Raw genomic sequence first — 21,414 nt, 5'->3', positions numbered from 1 at the left:
TGCTCTTACAGATTTTAGAATTTCATGCCATTAGCCTAACTTTTAAAATTAAGTGCTGTAAAAGTTTAACTACTAATTCTGATGCTTCTAGCTTCTTTCCTCTTTTCAGTATTCATGTTTAGCTATTTTTGAGTAACATACAAATGTCAGCCTTAAATTAGGAAGTGCTTTGTCTGAGCCAAAAGTGATGGATTTTACTAAATGATTTGATACATTTTAGAGGCTCTTTATATGCTCCGAGGTTTGCATTTCACATTTATTCTGAAGGTCAATTGCCAAGAGAATGAACTGTGTAACAAAGAGGCTATCCGTTCAGTAAAGTGAACAGATGCCTAATTCCCTGGGGTAGACGAATATTTGGGTGCTATTTGTCCTCAGGAGGCCTGGTAAGCTGCTAGAGCTTGATACAGTTTGCCGCAGCAGTAAGTGGCATCCTGGTGCTGTGTTATTACTGCTGTAAATGACCGTGCTATCACACTTGACCAGCTAAATACAGTAAAATACAGAAACGCACCGGATCCATGGCTGTTTTAGGGAGCAGAGCAGGGTGGCTGCTAGCTTGCCATTTGCTGTCACTTTGGATGTGAAAGTGAAGAGATTCCTAATGCTGTAAGTCTCCTTAATGCTCACACTTAATGAGCATTAAGCATTAAAACTTGCCGTTGGGCATCCTCTAAAGAGCAGAGTAGCTGCTGACTTCCCTTGTCCCACTGCTGTTCACAGTGAAAACAAGGGAAGAAGCAGAAGCCCTTTTATTTACGCTCCCTTTGATACCAATATTATAAGTGAAACTGTTTTAACGGTTTTCAAATCAGTTTAATACCATACTTAGTAATATCACACTACAATGGTTTTTATATCAGATTATGAAAGATTCATAATCCATTGTGTGGCCCATCACTGGTCTAAGGTTCAAGGGCAGTAGCAATTTCTAAATGAGCACTAAATTGGAAGAGAAGTGGGAGCATCATTATCACAAGAGCAGGGAGGACACTGCAGAAGATGGAGGTTGGGGCAGGGCTCAGCAGCAACAGGAGTGAAGCAGAAGAAAATGGGAATCTGGACATAAAGAGGTGGGCAGACAGTCAGAGGGACTGGCGTAAAAACAGAAGGTTTTACATCGTTACAGAAAATACAATGGGGGAAGGTGGTCTATCTGTAACGGTTAGAAGGTATTTGTACGAAAACACTTGACTGTCACTCAGTGTAACATACTGGCATTTAATCATTTTCTGGGGTACCGGAGAAGTCAGTAACACTCACGATAAATAACACACAGAGTCAGAGAGGAGTGCTAACTGCAATCCTCTGGCCTGATGCTCTTCCACTTTCCCAGTCATTGCTGACTTAGAGTATTCAAACAATTTGTGCAGACTCTAAAAGAAGTTTAAAAACTTATGAGCAAAGGAAAACAAAAGCATTAGGCTATTTATCTGCTGTGTTTGAGTACAAAGGTTGACAGTGGAGACCCATTTTCCATGACATTTCAGATGACTACATATTCTCTTGATTGCATCATCTGAGCAGAAAACAAAACACCAACTAATTCTTAAGATCAGTATGAATAAAACTGGCTCCATGACTCCAGAAGGCCTGATGATACATTGGCCCTAGACCATTCAGCAGAGCAGGTATGTCATTCATACCCTCGCTTGAAGTGTCAGATGTAGGAGCAACAGTACTAGGATGCTGTAATCAATACACAAATGGAAGAGATTAAGAATGAACTATCTCAATTCCTCTATCTCCTAGCTCACTTAATCTGGAAACTACTGATGTTCCTTCTAAGCAATTTTATGTTTTTATTAGGGTTTAATATCCAACAGATAACTATCAGAATTATTTTTCTCCCTACCAGCAGCTTCTTCTACTTTTACAAGCAGTAAGGGTCTTCTTTGCAGAACACCTTGAATCAAGATATACATAAATGGGACTATTTACACTCTGTGTTTCAGACAACATGCCCAGTTTGATCCTAGACCTCATTTCAATAACTGACAAACACAATTCCTCCAGCTGACTTCCTCTAGTAATGGATTTCTGATAACTGAGCCCAACACTAAGCTGGAAACACTTACATAAACTTCAGACTCAGTTTAGTACAGTAAGCGACCGAGAAGTTTCTGACCAGTCAATGGACGTGCTAATGGTCTTGTGGTTGGGAAATCTTCTTCTAATTGCTTCTTTTGAATGTCTGCAAGCGTAGAACTGCAGGTGACGCACAGGAATATTCAGGATCATAATTCTTGCAGTACTGTAAATTTGTCCCAGTCCTTAGAAAACCAATTAAAAATGCGTATTTAGAGGCTTAGAAGAGCAATGTTGTAAGCCCTAAATACTAGGGCTGAGTGCGAAGCTTTACCTATGTGGAGATCCTCAAGAGAAAGAAGGGAGGGGAATAAGCCTAAACATTAAATGTCAAAGCTACCGCAACCAGGAACACATGGCAGTCCAGACAGCCCATCGTCAGTTAAAGCATGTGGCAAACTCAAAGGTCCAATTTAAAGCTGGCAATATAAAGTCTGTGTAGGCTGCCAAAGAACCAGATGTCTCATTCCTGGAAGACTCTCTTTCCTTTACTGACTCTTTGCTTATGGGTCCTGTGATTGATATCCCAAAAGGAGAGCATAAAACATTCACAACCTGAGGTACTGTGGTCACTGGCACACCTAAGAGCTCTTTCTTTCTTTTTTTTTTTTTTTTTTTTAAAAAAAAAGGTTGAAAATCTTCCTTAAGAATTTAGAACATGAAAAATGACCCTTTAAATAGTTCATCTTACTACTTCAAACAGTGCTTTGGACTTCTGTGGGCTTAGAATCTGTTACCAATATGACTTAATTTATAGAGAAATGTTTGTAAAATGGATTATGGAGTTTCTTATTTAATTCAATAAAGTCAGTTTATGGCTAGATAATATAAATATTTGTGTAGATATGTGGGGTGAGGTTGGGAAATTCTGGTCACAACATGAATTAAAATGCATTACAGTTTCATTCACTTTGGAGAATTTTGTAACTTTTGGAGAAAACAGCTTGTTTACTATCAACTGTACAAAACGTGAATGTCCTGAGCCAGTATTCCCCAGTATTCAGGCTCCTGAATCAATGTCTGCATTTTTCCCCAGCAATTCAATAGGTAAATCAAAAATCAGAAAATAAGGTGGCAGAGTTATTCATGTTATTCAAAGGAACAACAAAGTTATAACCTTGAGGAAAAAGCATGACTTGAAAAATATTCTTTGAGCAGAGAATTAATGCAGTAAGGTTTGGGATTCCCTTATGCTACCAAGAAAAGAAACGTAATCTACTTTTGGGGAGCTCTGCTAAACGAAAAGGCCAGAGGTTTTATTAGATGCTAAGGTTTTTGTTTCCACCCAGGTAAAAAAAGGCTTACTATGCTGAACTGAAACTTGTGAAAATCTCACCTATTTGTCTGGTAATCACTTTTTCCTGAAATTAAGGAGCGTTCATTTTTGGCTGGATTCTGATTTCACTGCTGTAACTCCATCAAAGCTGCCCTGCAGTACCTTGGCTGCTCTCCTGAAACTCTAACTGGCAAAGCAGTGACTCCATGTTTTCGAAGTTCAAGATGTGGTTACAACTGAGTTATGGCTTGGACTATTCATGCTGAATGTGGTGTGATGAGTTTGGCTCTTCTACTGGGAGAAGGCACGGAAGATGGTGGAGGGGCTACTTTGAAAGACTCAGCCCACTGACAAAGCACAGCAAATCCCATTAATCTGCCAAGTACCATTCTCTGTGCTGGAGACCTGTGGCATCTGTGGTAGCAAGCAGACGTTACAGGCACTGCTCTAACAACCTACAACTGATTTCCTGAGACATGCCTTTACATTTGTTTATTACTTGATTGTTAAAAAGCATTTACTGCACTGGTTATTTGTTAAACGTCCATCTGGAATGTGGTTTGCTAAACCAAGAAAAAACACAAACCCAGAGATCTTTAAATATTATGTCTTTGTCACTGAAATACCAAACTCTCCATTCCAGATTTTATGTCATTCGTTTTGTTTAGACAATTCACTGCTGTGCTCTTATAAGAAAACACTCCATGCTGCAAAAGTTGAATTTTTGAAACATGGTGCAAACATGTTCTGCCTAACAGCAGGCAGACAGCAAATGCCTAGGGCATTCTGTAATTGTCCTGGGAATATGGTTTCTAAAACATCTCAGATTTATTACTGTAATTTTCATCAGATACCTGATACAGTAAATGTTTCTAAAGGTTTTATAGTTTTTATCTAAAAAAGACAGATTGTTTAGTCTACCTTACTGAATGACATCATGCTATTCATACTTTCTGTATGAAAGACAGTTACCTTTGTGTGTGTTGCTTTGACTTAACAGGTTTGGAGGTATAATGGACGCCTTTCCCATCTCAGAAATGTTGATGAACGTAGGTGTGTGTATGTATAAAAATACACCTAACTTTCGGTGAAAAAGGACATTTCTACCAACTTCATTCAGGATGTGCGTTACCTTGGGCTGAAACGAACAGAGTAGATAATGTCTCTTAGAGCTATTGTTTATGACCTCCTGCTTACTCGTCTCTTAACTGATCACAATTTCCAACTCTCACATCCAGAAAACTACTAAACGCAAGCAAATAAACCAAGAAAATCCAATGGGATCCAGGAGAACAAGATACCGAGTTTACAGGGTGTCAGTGGAGCCTTGCGCTCAGGTATCAGCTATTTCTCAAGCTTGCTCGTATCAACGTGTTAAGAAACGGAGCTTTGTCTGTTAATACTTGATGGAAGCTATCAGTTTATTTCATAAATGCAATTTAGGCTCTTTCCTGCTATTATAATTCTCAAAAATTAACAAAATGCTGACGAGAGCTGCTAGCTCCTTAAATCATCTCATCAGCATTTGTTGCCTTCTGCCCAACTGAAAACAAATCCCTGAACCGAAAGCATGCTTATTAATAAAAAATTGTTAAGCTTATTTTCGCCAGTATAAGACTGCTATTTGTCATACTGCCTGGATCCACTGTCCAAAAGACGTGTCAGAGCTGAAACTACTATTACTTGATTATACCGCAGACACAAGACAACAAAGACCTGGAGTTATCTGCTGATCCAGCAGGTGGTAAAATGCCAGTCCCTACCCAGAACAGTTCTGCAGGCTGTTTACAATGAGACACGAGGGCAATGAAGTAGAAGGGGGGTGAGAACTGAGAGGCAGGTATGAGGAAAATGAGCAGGTTTTTACACAGCAGGCTGTAATCTCAGCTCGGCACCTGCACAGCCAGCAAAAGGAAAGGTCCTTTGAAAACGACAGCTGAGAAACTATGTACATAGGCCTTCTGTGAAAGAACTTTTGATGCCAAATGCTATTTCCATCACAGAGCTGTTGCTTGCCAAGATATGTCCCCCAAGCGGCATTTTCACTGAAAATCTGCTTCTGCTGCTGTAGCACCCAGTGATTTTATCAGATAGAGCCTCTAATGTACTTGCTCCCCATCTAAAGGTGAAATGCTGGAGTGAGGGAAGGGAAAGATTTGGTTGGTCTATTTAATTTTGCTGAGTTTTTGGTAGATAAATAGGATGTAGCTCAATTTGACTGAAATGGACTAGAAGAGTGAGATGAAATTTCACATGAAGAAATACATAATGTTTGTATTGTCTTACGCTATCTTGAGCGCACAAATTTTGAAACCTGTGATCAATATTGAACCTTAGCCTTGCTCTATATTTTGTCCTAGAAGAGGACAGCTGCTTTGGTGTGCCCGAAGGCATGGGATTTAGCAAAATTATAAACTGAAGCTTTTTTTTTTTTTAAATTAGCAGCAATAGTACATTTCCACTAAACACTAAAATCAGAACCCAGATACACAGCTGTGTTTATTTTTGTTGTCAGGTAATTTTAAAAAAATCCAGCTAAAATCACATTCTCTGCTTTTATATGAATATACACATACAATTTACACTGTCTTTTTTACATTGTACACTGAGATAAATTCATAAAGTGAATTAATTGCCATTTGCAATTATTTCAGTCTATAAAGCTGGGATGTGAAAAATATGTGCACACTGAGCTACACTTGGTATGTTACGTGAATTAATACCACAGAAATTTAGAGCTGTACAAATCCATTAATTGTCAGCTCCATATTACTGCAGCTTCTTTCTTGTTATACTCTTTTTGTGCCCAGCTATCCTTACATAAAGTTTCATGGAAAATGGAGTTGGCATGCTACATGGCTATGAATAAGCTGCCAAAAACTTATATTATGCAAGAAGCAGCACAATATATGAGGTGATACTTTGCGTTTATATCAGAATTTTGTTTTTTCCATCTCAAATGAAAAATATATCTTTTTGTTGTACTTCCATTTTTCTTTTGTAAAACAGAGAGTGGAGTGACCTAAGCCATACATCAAGACAACGCGCGGCCAAAACAGCGAAGGCCTCTCAGCTTTGGCTGCAGCACTCATCCAACTGGCAATGTTTCCTTTGGTTAAACCCTGCCATAAGATAAGACAACTCGTGCTTCTTCCACCATAAACTCCAATTTTAATCTCCCCCTTCCCTGTTTCACATGAATAATAATTACACTTAAAACAACAAAACCCCACAGGCAATGGGGAGACAAGTCTTGAATGCAGTGAAGAGTGTTTGGTGTCCTTGCACTGAAAGCAAACTTTCTTGTTTTATGGGCAAGACGTCGCCGCTGAAAGCGAGCATCTGCCTGTTCCTCACAGACAACAGATTCCAGTCTTCTAATATTACTTCATTGTACAACATCTGGTGTTTTATAGCCATGCAGTTTAAAAAGAAATACTCTGCATGCAATTTGATAACTTTAAAAATATTACCTTAACTTCACCCATTTATTTATTCTTGTAAGCAGCAAAGCTCTTTATACAACAACTAACTTAAAAATTCCTTCTTTGTTTGCTTGAAGTTTGTGTTATTTTTTCTTCTGTAAAAAGTAATGTTTTCCAGCGGGGCAGAGGGACTGTCGGTTGCTAAATACACCCCTAGTAATTATGTTTTCCATTGGCTGCTGTGAAACTGGTCCTCCCAGTGATATCCCTGCATTTTCCTCCTACATAAAGTCCTTTTTTTGTTCTGTTTATTTTATCTGTTTTAACAGAATGATTATTTAGCATTTTTATTGGCCAGCTATTAGCTACTCCATCATTAAGGCTGTATTTCATTAGCTCTAACAAGATAACTGAGATCTGGTAGATCTATTACCTGTAGAATAAACCTTTAAAATGTTATATCTCACTTCCCTCAGTTAATGTCACATGATAATAAATACACCTGAATATTAGAAACCTCTTTCCTCAGACCTCCTAGTTTTCATGGACCTGTCCTCTTTAACCATCCAGGAGAATGCTTTTTGTCTCCTATTTGCTTCTTTTTTTTCCTGTATAACGGTGCAGCTCTGCGAGCAAATGCCTTATAATTCAAAGACCACCCCCAGTGCAGTTGCCATACATAAAAGCTCACGTGTATTTTTTCAGCAGAGATAATGGATGCTGGATTAAAGAAAAACAATGCAGAAAGATCAGATGTCACAGAGCACAGTGTGGACCCCTTGTTCTCTCTAATTCTGTACCCTGAAACGTTTCATGGCACTGTCTCACTGTCTGCACATTGGTAGGACTGATCTGGTCTGACAAGGTAAAATCTGCAGGTTTTCTCCTCATTCTTACCGCTTCATTCAGCAGAAGCAAAAGAGCAGGTTTTCCTGGTCCCTGGACCCCTTCACCCACCATTCCTCGGTGGAGCTTTTATAGCATTTGGAGAGGTTGCCCTTCATAAAAAGGAGACATAAGGCTTAAGTCCTCTTGAGCACTAGTCTATACTGACTTCTTACCATGTAGGAGACTGGCTTTACTTCACTTTTCCATCATCTCCAGATGCTTAAGCTAATTAATCTTTCTATGGTTTTGTACTGTTTTCCTGCCTGTTTGTGGGTGATACATGCTAATCGTTACAAATCATTCTCCACTTCGGTCACAAGGGGAGCCAAAAAATGCCAGTTATCTAATGGAGAAGAGATGATAGGTCCAAGGAAAGAGGGATGGACATAGGAAAAACAGCACACCAGTGGGTTGCATGCTGCCCACTGGCTAAGGACTAAGCACACATGGAGGGCCTGGATGCTAGGGTGAGACAGTGATGGTAATAAAGTCTCCAGGTCTGTGACACCTGCTAACCTGCTTCTGAACCGCAAAAGCACTTGAGCTCACTGGACACCTATTTCCTAATTTGATTTACATTTTTGGCAGGTGAGGCTAGATGCAAGACCTTGAAAGACATAACTACCTCATGTGACAAACAGCATACACCGTGGAGGGGAGGAAAGGCTGAAGCCCCTGAGTCCTCCCTCACCAAATCTGAGCCTGAGATACCCACATTTCTGTCTCCGCGTTGGCCCAGAACCGTCTGGCAAGAGTAGATCAGCATCATTGTCATGCCTCTGTCTGACAGAGGCTGATGATGTTGACCAGGTGATGTTTCTTTGCCTGGGGCCTCTGAGAGATACAATACACCAAATGCGCTCAGACACTGCATAGCCCATGCCAAGCAGGCAGGGTTCTTTGCAAAACGTGGTCACCCTTCTGCTGAGCAGAGGAGCCCTGGGTTCCTGTGCTTCCCGCTCCATGCAGCTGCGTCGGAGGGAGAACCACCACCCTCCCTCAGGACAACTTAGTGTTGAACAGAAGCAACTCTTGCAGTAGGGATCAAAACCTGCATAATTACATATTTCACTGCAGTTACAATTCTAGGCTAGGTCTCAGAAAATACATCAGGAATTATTTTTATGCTGTTGCATAGTGAATATAAAAGCTTTTACCCTTTATACTCCAATACTTCGATTTTCTCTGAAGCTTTTTTGAATAGGCCATGATTTTAAGACTATATCAAAACTAAGATAACTGCTTCTGGTACAAGCAAAACAAAAGAACCTCATCTGAACAGACTGAAGGTGAAACTATTTAATTTTTCACAAAGAAAGCAAATTACTTAGACTTTATGTTCTGTGAACAATCTCCATATATATTTTTTAGCATTGTCACTACCACAGGCAGACGGATCAGGGATCCCGCCTGTTGATAGCGGAGTAGGATGAAGACACGACGTGCTGTCTTTGTACCACAGGATATGTTTACACTGTGTACTGCCGGCAAAGACACGAGCTCATTCTGCTGAGACACTTGGCAGTGTGCTTACGTGGTGACTCTTGTTATTTGGTATAAATTTTAGGCAGAGTATGTTCTTGGCTGCCTGTCCCATACAGTCCAAGTGAACCCAAGGTTATTTTCCCTCTTGAAACTGCACTGTGACAAAAAAGGCAGAGCTCTTAATAAAACATCCTCATTTAAACATCTTCCCCGTTTCCTTGACAAATACAGCTATTGTACACCAACCTATTTAATAAATATGGAGGCTATTTTTCTGTAGACACTACCACGTCAGTCTTGTCTGTTAGGTAAAGAAGGACTTACAACTTCTTCAGACATTAGGAATGAAGAAGTCCCATTGCTTCAAAAAACCACATGTGATGATGGCTAGTACCAAGGTTCACTTTTTCTTTGGTTTTGCTCTTTTAGGAAGGTGCTTATTTGAAAATAAGCATCCCACTAATCTCTCTATAATCCTGAAACACTCATTTGGGATTGTTGCATTGACATCAGTCTGGAGAGGAATCTGGCAGTCGGGACTGATCAGAAAGCCAAATGCTGACGAGGTAAAACCATGGTGTGCTCCCTGGAGTTCACACCTGGAATTATCTGGTTTCAGACAACCATCTCCAGTGCATACGTGGACAGGCAGACTGAGAGGGTTGAGGTACGCAGGCAGGTACCAAAAAACCAGCCACTCCCGCCCCTTCCCTGCGCCAACACGAACACCCCAGAGGCTCTGCAGCAGCCAGATCACAGCCTGACAAGCTGAAAGTTAGTCCAGGAAAAAAAAAATAAAGGGAAAAAGTTCTTTTTTGCTCTCTTTACTCCCATAATTGGCTCGCTGTAGGCAGAGGAGTGCCAATCCCTGAGCAGTGGCTGCACATCTGGAACAGCGGGAGCACAACCGCCTGCCCTGGCAGCAGCCGGCCATTAGCGGGGCTTAGCGGGGTTTGGCTGTATCACTGCACTCCAGCCTTAGAGTAGCATCTGGTGGTAATCTTGGTAGGAGTATGATGGAGTAAATCAAAGAGTGCACCAGTTTTTCATCAGGCCTGCTAAAGTCATTTCTCACATCTGTCCTCGAGGCTGGACTTTCTTTCAGGGTCCTATCCCATAGTCATATAATCCAATGCCTGACTTCAGTGCATTAATTTGTTCGTTTATTTCAATTAAGTTAACAACTTTAGTGCTTTGGGAGAAAAAAAATGAAAATGGCCAAAACATTCACATTTAAAACCCATCTACAGACTATAGTTGTATCATGTATGCTACCTGTCCCTCAAAAAAAAAAAAAGTCTTCTAGCCTTCTGGCCTAGCAAGTTGTTATGTTGTCTTGTATTTAAGATGTACCACCTTTTATGCTGCTTACCTGAGGCTTTCAAACCTGTAGGATACTGTAATCATGAGTTATTATCCAAATGCAATACAAAAACCTAAATTAAAAATAAAAAGAGCCTCTTTTTCTCTCTCTGAGTCAACAATGAGGTGCTGCAAACTGTATCATTACTCTCCTGAAGGTATTTGAAATATGGTATGATATAAGAAACAGTAGGTTTTTCTTAGAATAACCTTACTGTAATAAACCCCCTACAAATGCATTTTCAAGGTCCTGCTTTGATAGCCTTCCCTGTGTAGAGGCCTTAACCAAGCTGCAGGACATAAAGAAAAGAAAAAAAAAATTAATTTGATAAGATGCTTCTGTTTTTTTCATGGCTGTACTTAAGCAGTCTAGAACGTCATCTCCTTAGCAAGTGCTGTTCTGCGTATTGCTTTGCCTGGTAACTTTATGGTGCGGCTTCTCTTTAAATAAGCACACTTGCAAGTCTCATCGTTCCCCAGGGGAAGAGAGGGCTCGGCAGAACCTTGTTCTCCAGAGCATTCAGCCTGCACAGAGCAGACGCAGCCAGAAGGAACCAGGCGTCCTTGCTCCTCCTGGGTGATGCGCAATGCCTGGCTTTTAGTTTCACAAGAAAGCCAGGTCACAAGGCCCTTGGCCTTCCTCCTCATTTGGCAAGCTCAAAAGGTGCAAAGTATTAGAAAAAATGGAATATATTGTCCCCATCCATTTGTTGGTCTGAATATCTTTTCAATTCAGAGTACTTTGGCTCACCTACCCTCAGGTGCCTTGCACAAAAAGCAGTTTTAGAGTTTCCTTTGCAGATACTTTCCTTACAATCAGTGTCCATTTAAGGTCTGATTCTGATCTGATATACTGAGGTGTAAATTAGTAGCACCCTTAAAATCCATGCGTGTTTTGCTGTAACACCAATATCAAATCAGAACCACACCTCTGTACTCAACCATGTGAACAAAGCCTTTAAATCAGAATCAAAATTTACTGAAAAAAATTAGGATTGGGCTTAATTGTCTCCAGAAGTTTGCTGACTGTAGGTCTGTTCCTGCAAATCTGAGATCAGCAAAAGTCCTGTTAAGTTCTGCAAGGAGTTTTGCCTGCAGCAGGGTTTTCAGAGAGAGGTCTAATGTATAATTGTAATTATTCATTCTCATTTTGCAGCCAAACCTGATTATCACTGTAAATAGAACAAAGACTACAGGATTCACTGAAAGTTGTTTTCTGCATGAAAAATAATACTGATAGCATAAATACGTAAGCTAGGTGGGCAGGGAACAGTAACAATGCTGTTTATTTTAATTTTTTTTTTTTTTTGTGTAGAGGGTCAAACTGCAGGAAAATTCTCCTTATCTCCTGCTTGGGAGCAAAACAAATCATACTGTTTGAACAATAAAAATACTGAATGGTGAACTACACTGCCTGTTTTCAGTTTTTACTGCTATATGAGTACTCACAGCAGGTTTTGCTTACATGACGACTGAACAGACGCCCAATATCTGCTTCTTTCTTGACTTTTGCCTGAACATTATAGACACAGTGCACCGTTAAATACTATGTTCTACAATAGAAGAGGGAGTACGATTTCTGTTATGTATTCAGAGGTAAAATTAAGGAGAAAAGATAAGTGAAGGACAGTTCTGCAAAACAGAGATGACAGAGTTTACCTCCTGGAGATAGTGAGAAATGATTAATGGTGGCCATTCACCGTCAAGTGGATACAGCAATAAATGTTTCCTACAGCATTTTGACCATGTAAGGCTGTTTCAGACATATGGACGACATTCTTACAGATACTAGAATTTCAGGAGACCTTGAGATCCTGTTTATTGTGCAGTGTGGGATACAGTCCTATGCAGTGTATGAAACTAGAGTTCCCTACAAATTATTAGCAATGTATTCAATGTATTAGCAATGTATTCAAGAAAAGCAGATTTTAGCTTCCCTTTTTCAAGTTTGCTCCTTCCAGAACCATGGTTTTCCTTCTCGGCTACAAGTAAGTTCCACTGTCTTTCATGTGAATTGCTCACCTATTTTAGCTTCCAATTTTTTTAATAAAAAAAAAAATCAGTATGCACATAATTTATATAGTATCTGTCCCCTGTTAAGTGCTGTACAAAACATTCAGAGTTGAGAACTTCATTTTAAGAAGCCCATGAGTGACTCTGGGCAAGTAAATTTACAGCAGCAGCAGCTGGAAGTGGGTATAGTGTAGAAGTGGGAGCTTTGGAGTTCACTGCGACTAGTACCAGAAGCTCTGGGAAAAGCTGTATTTCTTTGGCTGCTTATTTCCATTGGACAGTGAAGCTGGTGGATTCAATGTGGATGCTTTAGACTGAGGGTCTAGATGGATTTGATATATGAATTCTCTTTTTTATAAGTATTTTTGCCTAAGCACACCTTAAATGTATCCTGTTTTTTGCAGAACATAATTGTTGGACTAAAACCCAAGCCTGAACATGAATTTTCTTTAATAATATACTACATTGCCACTTGTAACATATATACTTTTAAAAATCAGTAAAGTGTAAATGTTTACTGGAATTCATTTTACACTTCCCAAAGAACCATTCTTACTGGAAGACCATAGATTGCATCTAATGTAGGAAACCTAGGAAAGGTTCAGAGCTCCCAAGTATGGCTGCAAGCTTTGCCTATGTCTTCATTTTTTATGTCTTTCATTACTCCCCATGCTTTCTGCCTCTCCCTTCCGCCTGCAGAGGCCAGACAGGAACCACAACACCATCCAATGGGGTCCCAATTTGGACAAGTATGGGACCAGGCTCACTTGGTGACATGAACCTGAAGATCAGTTTAGACACAGCTGTAATGAACTGGGAGCCTCCTTGCCTGGCATTCACTTCACCTGGGTGATGTGGATGTGCACTGTTGTTCCAATTATTTAAAAAAAAAAAAAAGTAAAAAGGAAAGAAAGAGCAACTGAAACACTTCATATTTCTCATTTATAATGAGGAGGGCAGAGAGGCTTTAAAAGGTAAATTGATCATGCCTGGACTTAGAGGAGAAAAAGAATCAAAACTTGGCAGTAATTTTTTTTTCCTCTAGGAGAACATAAATGGTATTGTGCAGGGGGAATATCGTGTGATGAGAAAGCTCAAAGTTAGAGTTGAGGTGTTGGGACAAGAATGGGTATAGAGGTTCCAGAGTTGTTGTGGATTTCACTGATCTGTGCTCTTTTTAGGAATCAGTGGTGCTTTGATTACAGAATTATTGGCTATTTGAAAAGGGGATACTTAAAATTGTTTGTGCTAGAGAGCTTACAGCTTTTCACCTTTTAGAAGCTCCCTGACACCATCCAAGAAGCACTAAGTGTGGTTTTCATCTTAATGAATATGATTAACTTCCATCTAATACTGGTGGTGTGCTTTCCAAATGCTTTTTTTGCCAGTTGTGTGTATGATATTTTACTTTGACTTGGGGGTGGGGAAGGAGAGTTGAGCAACAGAGAGAAAGAACATTTTTTACACAGCAAAGCAGATCTTTTAGTCCCCGATTAAAACATTTGGAAAAAATCTGCAGAAGGGAATAGCACAGAAGGGGTTCCTTTCCTCTTCTCAATTCCCTCAGCAACTCTTTTTCGTCACACTCCCATGTGTTTTTTCCATGAGACAGAATAATTGCCAGCTATTGTGTGTAAACTATTGGGGGATCAGAGGCACTTAGCTATGGTATGCAGGGATATTAATGGGCATTAAAATACTTGAAATTTGCTGAATGCTGTCAGATTTGATATCTGTGCTTATCTACATGAACAGTTGGTTTATGCAATTTTCAGGATGTGATGTCCCAGTAGCTGCAGCATATTATATCTTGGATTCCAGAACATTTCTTTACTGTCTTCAGTTTCCTTGTTACCCATCTCAACATCACAGTTGTTACACAATCATGTAAGCATGTACCATAGCCTTCACCTGACCAAGAGAAATGACAATTATCTGCAGCACTGCAACCCACAGAAGAATAACATTTTGGAGGAGTCAGCATCTCAATCCAATATTTAATAAGACTCCAAAACCTCCAGCAAAAACCTTAGAGAAGAACTGGCCAAGTTTTTTTCAGCCTTTGCCTGCATTTAGTTATTTGAGGTGAGAGCAGAAGTGAGATGAGGTGCAGTTATGAAAAGGCTTTGGAAGAACAGGAAGCGGGGTAGAAAATGGAGGGAACGTGCCCAACCGCCATGGACAGCTGGAGGTAGATGAGCTGGAGTAAAAAGATCTTAGTAGTGGTTTTTAAAGAACAAATGAGAGAGATGCTTTTTGTCCTAAGAAATCTTGACCTGCTAATGGGAAGCCATCTCCTTCTTCATAGGCTTCCTATGAGTAGGAAGTTGCTGCATTTGGTCAAAAAAACCCTACAAAAAGTCCATGTGCTGCAGTACCCTACTCTGGAAAACTATCAAAAGACAACTACCCAAGGAAGAGGAACAACGAGGCAAAAGTGTATGATCTTACCACTAAGTACCCTCCCAACCTACACTTACTTTCAAGGCAGTGATCTCGTGGGCTGGATGTCATTTCAGTAGCATACCTAGTAATCCGCCCTTCCACAGACCTGTCAAGCCCCCTTGAATCCTTGTAAACATTTCACATCCTTCAGCAAGGTTTTCAAAGGTCTCACACCTGTGGGGTGAAGAAGTTTCTTTTCAACCTGGTTCCTACTAGATTTGTTTTATGCCTCCTACTTCTTGTAACTGGAAGAAACAGTGAACAACTGATCTCTATCCACCAGCTCTATGTCACTCAAAACTTGTAGACATCTGTTAGGCCCTAAATTGTTTCTATTAGAGACCAAAGAGTCCCAGCTTACACGGTTATTTCCGGCACTTAAACCATTCCACACATTTGGTTGTCCTTGTTGCCCCTGTTTGAACCTCTGGTAATGGCCTTGTGGAAAATCCTCTTGAATATACCACATCTACTCTGTCCAAACCCTGATGTGTCCCGTCCCCCCCTTGCCTATCTGCCCTAGAACCTTTGGAGAGAGCATGCAAATGGGAGAAGGAAAAATGTGTGTGTGTGAGTATAGTTTTGAGTTTGCTGTAGGGTAGCTGATTAGCAGTGTCTTTTAGACGCAAAGGCAGTAGCTCCAAGCTCCTCTTGAGTTCCTGGAGGCACAAGAGCACAGAGGCAGGCTGAACTCCTGTGTGTTGTGTGAGGCAGCAGAAGGCAAATAAACCTGTTCCTCAGTCTTTGCAAGAACTCAGTGGGCATGAGAGCTGCTGCCTCTTTGCTGAGACTTCCCAACTATTTGTTGACTTCCCAAAGGTATCTGGAATGCATTTGCTTAAAGATGTGTCCATATGGCATACCTGGCCTGCTCTGAACGCAGTTTGGAGAAGTTAGTTTGGAGAAACATGTGCAATACCAATTAATTGTCTTAGGTCAGAGTCCTCAGCTAAAGAGCTACAATTGCTCTGTGCCTCCTAGTGCTGGTCTGAGTTTATGACAAATGTTTGCCATTGCTTCTTTTGTTCTTTTTTTTCTCTCATCCTTTTGCCTTGATTATATTTATGCCTTTCCCGTATATGGCACAGCTTCTGACACAATAGAAATGACTAGGATCGACGTATATTTCTTAGCACAAAATGAAGTCAGGTGGTTGGGACACCCCTTTTAATGATGAACTTCAGAACACTATATTCACCTCCTGATTGCCTTTCTCAAAAAAAAACCTACCAAAAAATTTGTCCCCTTGGGTGATGACCAGGTTCAGTAGTGATGGCAATACCTGCTCAACTGTTTCTAATCAACTGCACACAGAGAGGAAATTAAATGATCCTGCCCAGGACCCTGGGCTGATGACAGATGCCTCAGAAGGACAAGATATATTTGTAATTCTGAAGAAACCTTCATCCCGCTTCAAACTACTTTTTCATCATCTTTTATTGACACAACTAATGCCAGGATAGTAGAAATGGAAAAGATTGGTAGAGTGTGAAAAATATCAGGTTATTTTTCCAGTTTGCGTTACACATGTGGTACATATTCTGGTTTCTGTTACAAATGTGACCACAGTTTCAGCAAGGCTTGTAAATGTATCTTGGCCCCCTACTACAATTGCCTATTGACCAAGAGTTTTTATAATGAACTCTAGCCTTTTTTTTGAGTAGTGATTTTTGTTGTGCTTGCCCAAATCCTGGAAGGTGATGAGAAGTCTCATTTTTCTGGACTAGACTCCATGCAAAAGCTTCTAGGACAGGGATCAACAGGGAGAGTTTGGGTGGTTCTTTCACACGTCACCCAAGGAACATAAAATGCTTAAACAAGAAAATTATTGTTAAAACTTTAAGAAAATTGGTGAGTCACATAAATGAGCAGAGGCACAATACTTGAATCTGCATGCATTTTTTTCTGTTTTAACAAACTTGATTATAGATTGACAATATCTCACTTAAACGTAGAGGATATTAAAATGTGTATTTTGACATCTCATACATCGATCAATAGATAGCTCATGTAACTAATACTCAGAAAAAGTTATGTACCAGCACTGGGAATGCATTATTCATCTCAATGTCGTCTGCAAACAAATTGAATACAATCTTGAATTCCAAAAAAATGGGTCTTACTGAGACCACGACTGTGCAGAGGGCTCCAGACAGAGAGAACAGTGCTGGTGCTGCTGCACAAAACTTGGGACAGGACCCTGGCTTTAAAGAACAGTTTATTTTTTTGTCCCGTTCCTTTCTGGCACTGCCAGGAGGGCTCCTGACCGGGGTGGCCGGTTTGGTTTCGCCGTGCAGATGGATACCGGGATCCGAGGAACTGAACAGAGATGGCGAAACAGCTGTCAATCGTTTAGCTACTTTCTATCACTAATAGTGACCCAGGGGTGAATGGCTTCATATCACATTACCAAATCCTTGAAGCTCAGGGAATGTTATTTTTTAAACTTCATTTTAGTAGTGGAATTTACATGCTTGGCTTGACTACTTTAATAAAATAAAAAGAGTAATACAGCTTCTACTTCCACAGGGAGGTGTGCTTATCCTGAGGAATTCGCTGGTCAGTTTGAATGAATTTTATACTGTATGTGAAAAGATGCCACTGCCTTCTCATGCTCCTATGTTTGGCTGTCTTTTCATCTGCATCATAAACCTATTTTGTTAAATACTTGCTAAAAACAAAGTCTCTAAACAAGGCAAAAAGGACATACCCTTTGGAGGCAAAGCCTAGCAATGATACCGCAGTTTGCCTTCTACTACTACTTAGTTCAATCTTTCCCTTTCTAACATAAATTTGAACTTCAAATGAAAAAAAAAAAAAAAAAGTTGTTTGAGCTACATGTAAACGTCTTCACTTGCTTACAGTAAGGTTAATCAAGTTCCCTCATTGGTTGAGGTTTTTACGCATTCCGTCGGACTGCACATTGTTCAACTTTTATAAAAAAACCCTTAAGTTCTATTAAAATTGTCCCCTAAAGGAAAATACAAACCTTCACTCGTTTCAGCGCACGGTGAAGCCTCTAAAACTTCCCCCCTCCCCCGTATACTGGCAGTTTCTCTTTCTACAAGGACACTAAAACTTCCCCCCCCCCCCCCCAGCGTAGCATCCTTCCTATTGCTAGCAGAGACTCACAGTACCTATCGCAAGAAAGCGCCGCAGCACGCTACAACTGAACGGAACCAAGCGCACAAACGGCTCAGCGGCGGGAAGAGAAGCCCGAACACGCAGACACGAGCCGGTTCTTGCTAGCGGCGCCGGGGAAGGTTCGCGGAGGGAGCGCGGCTGCGGGGCCGCGGGGACTTACCCGGCGTAGCGGCCGCGGGGGCCGCGGAGCGGCAGCGCAGCCTGGAGGCAGAGCAGACAAAGGGGCAGGAGCGCGGCGGGGCGCCCCGGGAGCGGCATGGTGCGGGGCCGCCACCGCCACCTCCGCCGCGCCCGCCCCAGGTGGCGGCGGCCGCGCACACAAAGCCCGGGCGGAGGCGGGGGCCGGGAGGAGCGGGGCGGTCGGAGGTGTCGCTGGTCGCCAGCGGCGAGGGGAGAAAGTCGGGGGAGGACGTCGCCCGCAGCGCTTGGGCACGGGGAGGGCGGCGGGACGGGATGGGACGGGACAGGACGGGGCGGGGAGGCGCCCGCCCGGGAGGGCTGGGGGGTGCCGGGGGCTGGCAAGGGGCGGGCGGCGGCGAGCAGCCCCCCGCGGGCGCGGCGGCTCCGTCGGGAGCGGCGGGAAGCGGGGTGCGGCGGGGTGGGCTGCGCCTGCAGGTGCGGCGGCGGGGCAGCCGGCCAAGGGCGCGTTAAGGCGCAGTAAGGGGCATCGCGGGGATTACCGCCGTGGTTTTCCCGGCTGGGCGAAAGCGTGGAGTCTGATGAGAGGGCAGAGAGACGCCTACATAAAACACAAGCGGTGGAGAGTCCTTTAGGAACCACGAAGGGAGGAGAAAGTGGGATTCCCAGTTCCCAGTGTTGCCAAAACTCTTGGGCCTCAGTAGTGGGAAGGGGAAGAGAGACTGCTATAATAAAATAAAACCAAATCTCAGCATTTTTTTGAAAACTGGGGGTTTGCTGTCTCTTTTCTGCACTGGTGAGGGTGAAAGATCCACATAAAGGTAAGTCACTGGAGCACTGCAAATAGGAGGGAAAATTGGGAGAATTTTGTGGCAAATAATTGTAGTTTATAGAAAACACATGGAGTACTTGTTAAAGAAAAAGTCGGTAAAAGTATAATGCCAATATGGAATAAATTGATAGCCCCTTCAATACTTTTATGTTGACTTCCATAAAAAGGAGCAAAAAGTGCTTCAAAACCAACTGACTCTCAGCCTGTCTGAGAGCAAAAGGAACGAGTGGGCTGTAGACAAATAAAACCAGCTGACATTTGAACACGTGTGAGAACTACTGTAAATCCCTGTTAATGTTTCAGAGACGCAGGGAGCTTTTTGAAAAAGGACTGTATTAAACCACACACACTTCGTAGTCTATGGCTGAAAGGCAAATGAAGGTTTTCCTTTCCCTCTTTTCCATACTGGCACCAAATCTGACACTAGTTGTGTGATAGAGTCTGGAGATGGAAAAGACTTGGTCCAGGGCAGGATTATTCCCTTCTGTTTGGTTACTGGCGTTCTCTCCCTTGAGCTGCCCGTCCCCCCATAACATACGCTGCTTAAAATCTGAAACTCATTTCTGGTGAGGCTACGCAGAGGTGAATTTGCGTGTGTGTGCACTCATACACAGATGTGTGTTCAGCATGAGATGTTGTACACCTCCGGTTGAAAACACTTTCTATTTACTACAGGCAAAACCCCAAACCTTTTCTGCAAATCTTCAGCCTTGTAATAAATGCAGCTTTAACTTTACAGACACCTATTTAATAGAAGCTCTACTGTACGTTCAGAGGTGACTTCAAAGGTAAAGTCAGCTGTCGTGAATTGGAGGGCATGAGTATGATATTGGAACAAATGCCACTGCTTTATTTCACATGCTGTTAACACTCGGTTACTTTTCTTACTATGTATCCTTGCTACACCTGAAGTGCATCAGGTAATACACCAACTTATTAAAATGTTTGCAAAATGTAGTTTGGCTTTTATTCTAAAATATTTGCTTCCAGGATGAAAACCTGGCTCTATTGGAGTTAGGAAGAATTTTACTGTTGGCTTCTGTTTGCAAAATAGTTTGGCTATTATTCTAAAATTTTTGCTTTCAAGAGGAAAACTTGGCTCCATTGGAGTTAGGGAGAATTTTATTACGGGCTTCTGTGGCTCTAGATTTCAGTCTTAAATCCTACCTTTCTGCAACGTTCCCTGAAAATAAAATGCCAGAAGATATGAGAAAGAAAAGGAGTTCAAGCACCAAAACCATATAGTGAAGATAAGTAACAGAATGTGAAATAAACACTCAAAGAAAGGTATTGCTATCTTTGTTAATATGTACTACTTCTGCCTGTTTAAAACAAATTGAAAAATCTAAAAATATACCTTTAGAGCTGTGGAGAAGCTGGAGAGAAAAATAGCTCAAAAATATCAAAAAGGGCTTTAACAGAAGTAGGGATAGCGATGGGGATACAGATCCCTTAGTCTCTCTCTGATCCATCAGTTTAAATCATGGTAGGCGACGGGGCAGACTCGAGGGAGGGCTGGAACTCCATCATGCTGGCAGCTAGGAAAGGATTAAAACGCTGTAGTTGAGCCTGGAATTTACGCGTGTGGTAAGCCTACTTTCCTGACAAGATGGGGCTATAAAACTTGCACCCAGCTAAGCAAAGGATTTGGGAGAAAGAAAGTAAGAGTTTCTTTTCCTTCACTTGTTGGAGCCGAAAAGAGGAATTGCCAACACCAAGGGTTCTGGTGTGCAGCTTTGACTTGGAGGTGATGAGAGCCTGTGAAGGAACAGGAGAAAGACGACTGAGATATGCTTTCCCTCTTAATGAATCAAAATGTGGGATTTATCACAGTATCCCACACTTTACAAGGAACACAGGCTGCCGAAACAGAGGCAGTTCTACATGGCATGAAAACAAGAAAGGCTTCACGTAAAGTGAGTGCGCAGGCAGCCTACATTTGGTACCTGAACTTGAGAACATGCCATTTATTGAGAAGCCTGTAATTGCACAGAAGAGCAGAAAACGGGAAATAGTTTCTTATAAACATGTTTTATACCTTTGAGCTGTCCCAACTCTCACCTTCATGAGAAGGCTGTGTTAGCTTGAATAAGCAATCCTTGCTGTACATTTGTTAGAGCCATAATGGTTCAGAAACAGGAGTTTAAACAAGGTTTATGTTGTTCTAGTTTAAATCATACTGGTTAATAATAAATTGGAATAAGCATGTTCATGCTGGGATTTGCACTCCTGTAACTGGTTAAAGAAGATTGAAGTTGATTGAGTGCAATGTCCTTTTCAAGATCCGGTCTCCATTTCTTTTAACTCACACAGAGACC

At 41.5% G+C, this 21,414-nt stretch overlaps 1 protein-coding gene across 1 annotated transcript in view; it reads right to left on the bottom strand.

The window, feature by feature from the left end:
* The window catches only part of CPA6 (carboxypeptidase A6), an 86,395-nt gene extending 68,011 nt beyond the window's left edge, over window positions 1-18,384 (bottom strand). The window contains exon 1 of the mRNA XM_087735154.1: window positions 18,287-18,384. Coding sequence (XP_087591280.1) covers window positions 18,287-18,384 — 98 coding nt within the window. The remainder of the gene's footprint in view (window positions 1-18,286) is intronic.
* Between the last annotated feature and the right edge of the window lie 3,030 nt (window positions 18,385-21,414).

The sequence above is a fragment of the Nipponia nippon genome, unplaced genomic scaffold, assembly GCF_047370975.1.
Source record: "Nipponia nippon isolate SJK-2023a ecotype South Korea unplaced genomic scaffold, ASM4737097v1 scaffold_1, whole genome shotgun sequence".
Taxonomy (NCBI): domain Eukaryota; kingdom Metazoa; phylum Chordata; class Aves; order Pelecaniformes; family Threskiornithidae; genus Nipponia; species Nipponia nippon.
This window is presented reverse-complemented; position numbering and strand designations above follow the sequence as displayed.